The sequence below is a fragment of the Palaemon carinicauda genome, chromosome 38 (genome assembly GCF_036898095.1).
Source record: "Palaemon carinicauda isolate YSFRI2023 chromosome 38, ASM3689809v2, whole genome shotgun sequence".
Classification (NCBI taxonomy): domain Eukaryota; kingdom Metazoa; phylum Arthropoda; class Malacostraca; order Decapoda; family Palaemonidae; genus Palaemon; species Palaemon carinicauda.
In genome coordinates this window covers 5,266,233-5,278,732 of record NC_090762.1, presented here as the reverse complement: position 1 = coordinate 5,278,732, position 12,500 = coordinate 5,266,233, and the positions used below count along the sequence as shown (strand labels likewise).

The window sequence follows — 12,500 nt, the reverse complement described above, 5'->3', positions numbered from 1 at the left end:
GGCTGGCCAACATCAACCATATTACGACGACTGTTTGGTACCATTGACCATTAGGCATTAGCTGACCAAATGCCCCACATATAGTAGTGTAAGAAATAGATATCTGTTTGAGGCTCGAGGTGAGGATGGCAGGTTCAACTTTGCCAAGATTCTTGGACATGATGTGTCCTATCATGCTAGGGGTAATTTTAAACTTTAATTCAGAAGTGTCTTCTGAAAGATATTTAACTTTTAAAAAGACATGTTTGCCTTTATAGTTTTAATTGAATGTTTTTTAATTTTTTTTCCTATTACAGTAAACGATATTGGCGTCAATGACCTTAGATGTCAGGATGCCAGAAAACCTCAAATCAATCAATCAATCAATCAGGGCCACGGTTCAGGTACAATGTGGTCTGGGCTGTTGGGTGCGCTTTTAAAACGCTTAAGAGCAAGTGGTATATTTACCTTTTTTTTTTTTTTTTTTTTTTTTTTCTTCCGGCAACAACAAAGTCAGTCCAGTTTTGCTTTTATGTTGATTTCTGCTGCACTTTAATAAACTTACGAATAGAGTACTCCTACTCAGAATCATTGTCTAGTTCATTACATTTATGGAAAGGTTAATTTCTACCGATTTTCCTTCTTGCATTTTTACACGGTGCGTTTCAACCGTCTGTAGGAGGAAGGGTAAGAACATTTTCAAAAGGGCAACCTGAAGTCGTCCCAACAATAGCGCTTATGTCCTTTCTCATCTTTTGTCTTGCTGTCTTTATTTCCCCTCTTTATCCCTTATTAAATCTAGGAAACCCGCTCCTACCCAAGATCAGAAATAGGAGATGGAAACTATAGAAAGGTCATTAGGGTTTACGATTAGTCCGGGAAAATGATACTTAGTTCGAATCCCTTGGTTGTGCTGAAGGCAACCTCCTCTGTGGGAATTAAAAAGATACTTGGTTCGAATCCCTTGGTTGTGCTGATGGCAACCTCCTCTGTGGGAATTAAAAAGATACTTGGTTCGAATCCCTTGGTTGTGCTGATGGCAACCTCCTCTGTGGGAATTAAAAGATACTCGGTTCGAATCCCTTGGTTGTGCTGATGGCAACCTCCTCTGTGGGAATTAAAAGATACTCGGTTCGAATCCCTTGGTTGTGCTGATGGCAACCTCCTCTGTGGGAATTAAAAGATACTCGGTTCGAATCCCTTGGTTGTGCTGATGGCAACCTCCTCTGTGGGAATTAAAAGATACTCGGTTCGAATCCCTTGGTTGTGCTGATGGCAACCTCCTCTGTGGGAATTAAAAGATACTCGGTTCGAATCCCTTGGTTGTGCTGATGGCAACCTTCTCTGTGGGAATTTGAACCACTGACTCGAGTAGCTCCCAGAACTTTATCCTCTCATCACAGAAGAAATAGAAGGGGGTTGGGGGTAATTTTTTTTTTTTTTTATGTACCCCTCGGCTGTATTATGAAGAAAGTTTTTTTTTTATGATAAATAAATGTCTCGTTACCTCCGTTAGAAAGGGTTGGATTTTGGTTATGTTAGTGTTTTTGGTTGTTGGCAATGTCACTCGAAAAGTCATACCTGGATTTTTACAAAAAAAAAAAAAAAAAAAAAAAAAATAAATAAATAAATAAATATACCTCTGATTAAAGGTAAGTGAATTGTAATAAATAATTGGATTTTAGGAGGACATTGTCTGTGTAGAAGAGAATAGAATTATTATATGTTCAGCCTTAATGGTAGTGGTTTTATGTCTCAGCAATACCTTTGTTTGAAAACAAAGCTAGATGGAAAAAAACAAATAACTTATGAACTATCAAACATGACTGGATAACTCCAAACATGACTGGATAAATCCTAACATGACTGGATAAATCCTAGCATTAATTGTTTAGTGGTTCTCAGGCAATGCTCTTAAAATGGAGAATTGACTACACGATAAATCAGATGGAACACTGTTTTTTGTTTTGAATAGACAAAATGAAAGACACATTTGTTAACATTTCGCTTTTTTACCTTTTATGGTCATTTTGAGCAACGAGTGTCTTCGGCTGTTTCTGAAAAGAGAAAAGGAGAAATGAGTGATTTGATAATGGGATTAAGATATTTAACCTGGGAAGTTTATCTCTCTCTCTCTCTCTCTCTCTCTCTCTCTCTCTCTCTCTCTCTCTCTCTCTCTCTCTCTCCTCCAAGACAGAAAAAGAACATGGAAGTTAATGATAACGAATTTTTATCTCTCTCTCTCTCTCTCTCTCTCTCTCTCTCTCTCTCTCTCTCTCTCTCTCTCTCTCTCTCTCTCTAAGACAGAAAAAGAACATGGAAGTTAATGATATCGAATTTTTATCTCTCTCTCTCTCTCTCTCTCTCTCTCTCTCTCTCTCTCTCTCTCTCTCTCTCTCTCCAAGTCAGAAAAGAACATGGGAGTTAATGATAACGAATTTTTATCTCTCTCTCTCTCTCTCTCTCTCTCTCTCTCTCTCTCTCTCTCTCTCCAAGACAGGAAAAGAACATGGTAGTTATTGATAACGAATTTATCTCTCTCTCTCTCTCTCTCTCTCTCTCTCTCTCTCTCTCTCTCTCTCTCTCTCTCTCTCTCTCCAAGACAGAAAAAGAACATGGGAGTTAATGATAACGAATTTTTATCTCTCTCTCTCTCTCTCTCTCTCTCTCTCTCTCTCTCTCTCTCCAAGACAGAAAAAGAACATGGGAGTTAATGATAAGGAATTTTTATCTCTCTCTCTCTCTCTCTCTCTCTCCAAGACAGAAAAAGAACATGGGAGTTAATGATAACGAATTTAATCATAGATAAATTCAATCGACAAATTCAATGAAGTAAATAATGTGATTATAACAAATTTAATCATAGATTAATTCAATCAAGAAATTTAATGAAATAAATGTGATTATAAATAATACACATTTAACGTAAATTACCCATGGCGAATTCAACCAAACATTGAAGGTTCCTTTAATATGTTTAAACCCCTCAGTAGTTGTATCAAGGATTGTGGCTGTTTCACACGGTTGTGGCGTTTGTCTGTGCCACTTTTCTCATCGAGTGAGAGATGTTTTGTCCTGGTTTTCAGTTGGGTAAGTGCTGATAAGGGGACTTTGAAAATATTATTATTATTATTATTATTAACCCCTCCGTTAGCATATTCATTATCATCATCATCTTCTGTTACTAGTCCATTGCAGGGCAAAGGCCTCGGACATGGCCTTCCACACGCTTCTGTTTATGGTCTTTCTTTGCCAGTGTGTCTCTTCAAATTTTCCTAGCTCTTCAATCCATCGTCTTTTCTTTCTTCCCCTGCTTTGTTTGAATCTCTAGGGAAACCATTCTGTTATTCATGTCCATCTTTTATCAGTTATTCTCATATATCCTGTCCATTCATTTTTCTTACATGTTAGAATATCCTCTACTTTAGTTTGCTCTCGTATTCATACTACGGCATCATAAAATGGATAAGAAACTGTAAACACTAAGAAAGTTGTATTAATCTCTTATATTGCTTTCAATTGATAAGGTATCTCTGTAAGTTTCTTCACTGATAAGACCTAGTGGACAGCATTTCATATGAATGTAGATTCATAATGATTAGCATGATCTTCCTTTTCAAGTTCCCAGTCAATCTTGCTTTTCTTCTATAGTAGAACACTGAGTCGAGCAAATAAGGGTGATTCTTTGAGTAGGGGAGCACAGGAGAAGGAAGAGAATTCCGTAAGCTAGCTAGGCAGGGTGGATAGATATGTGGAGTTTTGTCATTGGTTAAAGTGAATTGAAAGTCAGTAAAGGATCAATATTTTCTTTCTTAGAAGATTGAAAAGGTTATAATTTTGTTAAGGACTTTTGAAGTTATCTTTGGTTAGGTAAGTTGGGTGACAGTTAATGAAGAGGCTTCGGACATTCCAATATATATATATATATATATATATATATATATATATATATATATATATATATATATATACTGTATATACATATATATATATATATATATATATATATATATATATATTGTGTGTGTATCACCATGATCAGCAAAGCTGCACTAGTCATGCCACCCATAATTACCTCCGCCAACGAAGTTGGAAGAAGGTTATGTTTTATCCCTTGTTTGTGTGTGTATTTGTTTGTGAACCGCTTCCTGGTCACACTTTTAATCGTAGAGTAATGAAACTGGCTGCTGGGATTAACTTATGTAAATAATAGGAAGTTATTAAATTTTGGAAGGTCAATGTCAAAGGTCAAGGTCACTGTCAAGCGAAATGTCCAATTCACATAACCATAAGTTTGGACATCGTTGTCAGAGAGACTTCAAACTTGGTTCATATTTGAGTGTTGGAAGATCCATGCCGATTAATACATGTTAAGGTCTAAGGTCAAGGTCGAGTCCAAGGTCAAGGTCAAGCAAAATGTCAAATTCCGGGCATCAGCCATGCGGTCACAATTTTAACCGTAAAGTAATGAAACTTGCTGGGATTTTATACTTATTTAAAGAGCTGGAAATTATTAAATTCCGGAAGGTCAAAGTTCAAGGTCACGGACGAGTAAAACTTCCATATCACGTAATCAGGCATAAGTTTAGACATCCTTGTCACAGAGTTATAAAATTTGGTTCATCTTTTAGTGTATGAAAATCCACGCGTACAAGAAATAAGCTGCCTTGGCGGAGGTCTGTACTCTACTGAGTGCCCCTCTAGTTATAGGTTGGTTTGCTGTGAGCGATCAGACAAAAGTCTCCCAACGTCACCAATCCGCAGTGGCCAGTGTGATGATGAAAACTGGCTAAACCCCGACATGAATAAGGATAACTAGAAATTTGTTGCCTGAAAGTAGTTAATGACAATAGTGCTTTAACATTTAATGAGAATTATATATATATATATATATATATATATATATATATATATATATATATATACTGTATATATATATATATATATATATATATATACTGTATATATATATATATATATATATATATATATGTATATATATATATACACATATATGTATATAGGTAGATAGACATACATATATATATGTATATATACGCATATATATATATATATATATATATATATATATATATATATATATATAGTATGTGTATGTGTGTGGTTGTATATATAGTTATGTAAAGAAACGCATTATAAAACGCATTGTAACATAAATACACGAAGTATTGGCCATAATTGTCGATATCTAACTGTTCATAGATCCGATTGCAATCTTGAAAACGGAACCTTTATTACAGAGGTTTATAGTGACAACTTTACAATGAAAGTTAAATCTATTTCGTCAAACGATTTCAATACTGGTAACATGAATTCGTAATCTGTAAGCACATTTATTTAACTGGATTTAATTTGATTGGAATGGTTAATTGTTAATCAGCGTCTTCTATTTCCTCTTCTGTTTTTCTATTTTATTATCTCTGTTTTTTTTTTTTTACTTTATTTTCATTGTGCAACATCTAGGTTTTCCCTCTGTCACATATTAGTACTGGATAGCCTCCCTTATTCCAGTGTAGGGCTCTCTCTCTCTCTCTCTCTCTCTCTCTCTCTCTCTCTCTCTCTCTCTCTCTCTCTCTCTCTCTCTCTCTCTCTCTCTCTCTCTCTCTCTCTCAGAATAACCATTTTATAATGGAATAAAGGTGTTTGACTTTGACACACACACACTCTCACTCTCTCTCTCTCTCTCTCTCTCTCTCTCTCTCTCTCTCTCTCTCTCTCTCTCTCTCTCTCTCTCTCTCTCTCATACCTATGTTTTAGGGGTCTCAAATTTTCCCAGATTAGGACCAGGTGTAGGTGAGGTTGCTCTCGGATGTATGTATGTATGTATGTATGTATGTATGTATGTACTATGTATGTATATATGTATATATGTATGTATGTATGTATGTATGTAAATTACCAGTGAGCATCACGCCTTTCCCTGATTACGACAAACCATATCTTGAAATCTGTGAGATGAAAACGAATAGTTAACCATAGTTTATACGTACAGAGGGTTCAAGCATATCACACCCTTATCTAGGCGTAGTGTTGAAGATATGATTATTCATATTGCGGAAGTGACTTTGTGTGCGTGTGTATGTATTGTTGTACCTTGTGTGCATTTATATCCAGGTCACGACCCCATGTACCCGAGCTGTGCAAGTAATAAAGTAATAAAATTGACGACGTCTCTAAAGAAAATTTGTATATCGACACGGCTCTCTTCAATGCTAAGGTAGCAATTAGCCTACAAGTTTATTTTCAAACTAACGTCTGTACAGTCAATGAATTTCAATTGCTGGTCTTTATTTATGATCTCTCTATTGATTAGTAGATGTTGTCATTATTTATATACCGGAGAAAATAGAAAAACATTGATTATGGCTTCTCAAGATGAGTGATTGGTTAGGGACCTGACTTGTGAAACATGTCAAGGTAGTTTTTAGAGTTTTGCTTGGGCCAACAGCCATCACATTTTGTTTGTTATCTTTATATGGAAACATTCGTACATTTATCACGAAAATGACGGGGGGAAGATTTGGCAAGAACAGACCACAAGACTGGTTTAAAACGAATTAGAAACAAAGAGGAAAGTTAAAGAATATTTGGATCTAGAAACAATATATACAAATGGATGGAGACTTAAGCTGAAAGATTCACACTATCCGACATTCAACAGACCCTCACGACATAACAGACATACGCTATAGATTTCTTTCATGTATTCCAATGTAGCCATTCTTGCTTTGGGACAGGTCGTCCTTCTAACCAACATACACGTCACAACGTCACTTCACCAACCAACAGGCCACACACAATGTCGTTTTGCCAGTCAAGAGACAGAACACAATATCGTTCCGACAAATAACAGGCACAACACGATGTCGTTCCGACAAATAACAGGCACAACACAATGTCGTTCCGACAAATAAGAGGCACAACACAATGTCGTTCCGACAAATAACAGGCACAACACAATATCGTTCCGACAAATAAGAGGCACAACACAATGTCGTTCCGACAAATAGCAGGCACAACACAATGTCGTTCCGACAAATAGCAGGCACAACACAATGTCGTTCCGACAAATAACAGGCACAACACAATATCGTTCCGACAAATAACAGGCACAACACAATGTCGTTCCGACAAATAACAGGCACAACACAATATCGTTCCGACAAATGACAGGCACAACACAATGTCGTTCCGACAAATAACAGGCACAACACAATGTCGTTCCGACAAATAACAGGCACAACACAATATCGTTCCGACAAGTAACAGGCACAACACAATATCGTTCCGACAAGTAACAGGCACAACACAATGTCGTTCCGACAAGTAACAGGCACAACACAATGTCGTTCCGACAAGTAACAGGCACAACACAATGTCGTTCCGACAAGTAACAGGCACAACACAATATCGTTCCGACAAATAACAGGCACAACACAATATCGTTCCGACAAGTAACAGGCACAACACAATATCGTTCCGACAAATAACAGGCACAACACAATATCGTTCCGACAAATAACAGGCACAACACAATATCGTTCCGACAAGTAACAGGCACAACACAATATCGTTCCGACAAGTAACAGGCACAACACAATATCGTTCCGACAAGTAACAGGCACAACACAATGTCGTTCCGACAAGTAACAGGCACAACACAATGTCGTTCCGACAAGTAACAGGCACAACACAATGTCGTTCCGACAAGTAACAGGCACAACACAATGTCGTTCCGACAAGTAACAGGCACAACACAATATCGTTCCGACAAGTAACAGGCACAACACAATGTCGTTCCGACAAATAACAGGCACAACACAATATCGTTCCGACAAGTAACAGGCACAACACAATATCGTTCCGACAAGTAACAGGCACAACACAATATCGTTCCGACAAATAACAGGCACAACACAATATCGTTCCGACAAATAACAGGCACAACACAATATCGTTCCGACAAATAACAGGCACAACACAATATCATTCCGACAAATAACAGGCACAACACAATGTCGTTCCGACAAATAACAGGCACAACACAATGTCGTTCCGACAAGTAACAGGCACAACACAATATCGTTCCGACAAGTAACAGGCACAACACAATATCGTTCCGACAAATAACAGGCACAACACAATGTCGTTCCGACAAGTAACAGGCACAACACAATGTCGTTCCGACAAGTAACAGGCACAACACAATATCGTTCCGACAAATAACAGGCACAACACAATATCTTTCCGACAAATAACAGGCACAACACAATGTCGTTCCGACAAGTAACAGGCACAACACAATGTCGTTCCGACAAGTAACAGGCACAACACAATATCGTTCCGACAAATAACAGGCACAACACAATGTCGTTCCGACAAATAACAGGCACAACACAATATCGTTCCGACAAGTAACAGGCACAACACAATATCGTTCCGACAAGTAACAGGCACAACACAATATCGTTCCGACAAATAACAGGCACAACACAATGTCGTTCCGACAAATAACAGGCACAACACAATATCGTTTCGACAAGTAACAGGCACAACACAATATCGTTTCGACAAATAACAGGCACAACACAATATCGTTCCGACAAGTAACAGGCACAACACAATATCGTTCCGACAAATAACAGGCACAACACTATATCGTTCCGACAAATAACAGGCACAACACAATATCGTTCCGACAAATGACAGGCACAACACAATGTCGTTCTGCCAGCCAAGAGACATGACATGACATTCGACCAACTAACAGACATGAAGAAATGTTCTGCCACCCGTTGAGATACCACCGCTAGAGAGTTATTGGGTCCTTTGCTTGGCCAGACAGTATACATTGGATCCCTCTCTCTGGTTACTTGCCTGCACATACACCGAATAGTCTAGCCTATTCCATACACATTCTCCTCTGTCCTCATACACCGAACAACACTGAGATTACCAAACAATTCTTCTCTTAAAGGGTTAATTGCTGTACTGTTTAGTTCAGTAGCTACTTTCGTCTTGGTAAGGGTAGCTCTTCTAGGAGAAGGACACCCTATAATCAGACCATTATTCTCTAGTCGTGGGTAGTGCCGTAGCATCTGTACCATTGTCTTTCTCTTTCTTGGGTTAGAGTTCTCTTGCTTGAGGATATTCCATACACATTCTCCTCTGTCCTTATACACCTAACAACACTGAGATTACCAAACAATTCCTCTCTCAAAGGGTTAATTGCTGTACTGTTTAGTTCAGTAGCTACTTTCGTCTTGGTAAGGGTAGCTCTTCTAGGAGAAGGTCACCCTATAATCATTATTCTCTATTCGTGGGTAGTGCCGTAGCATCTGTACCATTGTCTTTCTCTTTCTTGGGTTCGAGTTCTCTTGCTTGAGGATACATTCGGGTACACTAATCTATATTTCTCTTCCTCTCGTTATTTTAAAGTTTTTATAGTTTATATATGAAAGATTTTATTTTAATTTTGTTATTCTCAAACATCTCGTAGTTTATTTCCTTAATTCCTTTCCTCACGGAGCTATTTTCCCTGTGGAGCCCTTTGACTTATAGCATCCTGCTTTTCCAACTAGGGTTGTAGCTTAGCAAGTAATAATAATAATAATAATAATAATAATAATAATAATAATAATAATAATAACAGACACGACACAACGTCATTCTGCCAACTAACAGATCTGGCACAACTTTCCACCATTAAAGAGACAACTGTTTCTTTCAACAGCAGCATCTCCAGAGGTGGAGATGGAACGGTGGCCAAGGTGGAACTCCCCTTAGTAAGGTTTCCTTCGTCCAGTCATCAGAAAAGATCGTCAGTACCACTTGCTTCACGGGAACAAGATAAGACATTACCATAATTGAGCTGACATCGTTCCTCCAACCTACAGACATGACACAGTGTTATTTGGCCCACCAATATGCAGGACACCACGCGATTTTATTGCTGCAACCAGCAGACACAGCAGGATGTTCCACCAACCAATAGACATGATTCAACATCGTTCTGCCAACCAGACACGACACATCATCGCTCAGACAATTAAGAGATAACGAAACGACTTCATTGCACCAACTAATAGACACGAAACAACTTCATTGAACCGAACAACAACCACGAAACTTCGTTGCGACAACTAACAGACATCATGACGTCGTTTTGCCATCAATACCTGTAGATACCACACAACATCATTCTGTCAACCTATAGACACAAAAGGACTACATTGTCTCAACCAACAGACATGAAACTTTTTCATTTTAGCAACTAATAGGCACAACACGATGTCATTTCTCCAACCAACAGACATGACGCAATCTTGTTCTGGAAACCAACAGGCATTGTTCACCCAGTTGTCACAACATGACATTGTTCTGCCATATGACAGACACGACACAACGTCGCTCCGGCAACCAACAGACACAATACGTTGTTCTGGTAACTAATGGGCCTGACACAAGGTAGTTTGGCTAACTAACAGACATAACATTATGTCACTCCTCCAGTCAAGAAACATAAAATGACGTTTGTCAAGCTAAGAGACATAACTTTGTCATTCCGCCAGCCACGAAACACATGACATTGTTTAGCTGATTAACAGACGCAACATGATGTAATTCTCCCAACCAACAGACACAGTACGATTTCAATTTAGCAACTACAGACATTCCAAGATATAATGTCGTTCCACCCACCAAAAAAGATAAAATGACGTAGTTTGGCCGACTAAATTTAAGACATAAGACAATTATGCCAACCAACAGACATGACATGATTCCTTCTGCCAACCAATAGACATAACATAAGTTGGTTTGCCAACCAACATACTTAATGCAACTTAATTTTTTCCAACCAATTGGCACTACATGATATTCCGACAACCAAGACATGACACTCTCTTGTTCTGCCAACCAAATAGACACGTCACGACCTCGTTCCCTTAACCAACACACAGGGTCATTCTGCATCCGACAGACTTGACACGACATCGTCAACCAAATAGACACGTCACGACCTCGTTCCCCTAACCGACACACTTCATTCTGCTTCCGACAGACTTGACACGACATCGTCAACCAAATAGACACGTCACGACCTCGTTCCCCTAACCGACACACTTCATTCTGCTTCCGACAGACTTGACACGACATCGTCAACCAAATAGACACGTCACGACCTCGTTCCCCTAACCGACACACTTCATTCTGCTTCCGACAGACTTGACACGACATCGTCAACCAAATAGACACGTCACGACCTAGTTCCCCTAACCGACACACTTCATTCTGCTTCCGACAGACTTGACACGACATCGTCAACCAAATAGACACGTCACGACCTCGTTCCCCTAACCGACACACTTCATTCTGCTTCCGACAGACTTGACACGACATCGTCAACCAAATAGACACGTCACGACCTCGTTCCCCTAACCGACACACTTCATTCTGCTTCCGACAGACTTGACACGACATCGTCAACCAAATAGACACGTCACGACCTCGTTCCCTTAACCGATACACTTCATTCTACTTCCGAAAGACTTGACACGACATCGTTCCGCCAGCTAACAGACATGACTCGTTGTCCTTTTTCGGCTAAGAGGCATAACAGGATGTCTTTCTACCAAACAACAGATTTAACATGCCTTTTTTCCCCCAACCAACAAACTCCTCAAGGCTTTGTTACTCCAATCAACAGACCTAACAGGGCTTCGTTCCACCAGCCAACAGACACAACATGACGTTGTTTGTCTAACTAACAGACAATAGGACTCCGTTCCACTAATCAACAGACATGACACAAAGTCGATCCAATAACTAGGAGACGCGATGCTGCATCGTTCCACCAGACGTCAGGCACAACACGACTTTGTTCCATGAACCAACAGAAGTGACACTATAGCTTGGAAACCTTTCTTTGTCGGTGACGTCGGGTCGTTGGTTTCCTGTTATATTATTATTATTACTTACTACTACTACTACTACTACTACTACTACTACTACTACTACTACTACTACTACTACTACTTGCTAAGTCCAGATACCCCAACAGGGAAAATAGCAGTGAGGAAAGGAAAATAGGAAAAATAAAATATTTTTAGAACAGTGACATCGAAATAGATATTTTCTATATAAACTATTAAAAATTTACAAAACAAGAGGAAGAGAAATAAGATAGAATAGTGTGCCCGAGTGTACCCTCAAGCAAGAGAACTCTACCCCAAGACAGTGGAAGACCATGGTACAGAGGCTATGACTTTGATATTGGAGTGTCCTTCTCCCAGAAGAGTTGCTTACCATAGCTAAAGAGTCTCTTCTACCTTTATCAAGAGGAAAGTAGCCGCTGACAATTGCAGTGCAGTAGTTAACCCCTTGGGTGAAGAAGAATTATTTGGTGATCTCAGTGTTGTCAGGTGTATGAGGACAGAGGAAAATCTGTAGAGAATAGGCCAGACTATTCGATGTATGTGTAGGCTAAGGGAAAGCGAACC

General features: G+C 39.0%; 1 protein-coding gene across 2 annotated transcripts in view; it reads right to left on the bottom strand.

Annotated features, from left to right (window-relative positions):
- The window catches only part of LOC137630397 (uncharacterized), a 56,363-nt gene that overhangs the window by 25,195 nt on the left and 18,668 nt on the right, over positions 1-12,500 (bottom strand). For both annotated transcript variants that reach the window (XM_068361845.1, XM_068361846.1), the window contains exon 2: positions 1,996-2,036. In XM_068361845.1, coding sequence (XP_068217946.1) covers positions 1,996-2,036 — 41 coding nt within the window. The remainder of the gene's footprint in view (positions 1-1,995; positions 2,037-12,500) is intronic.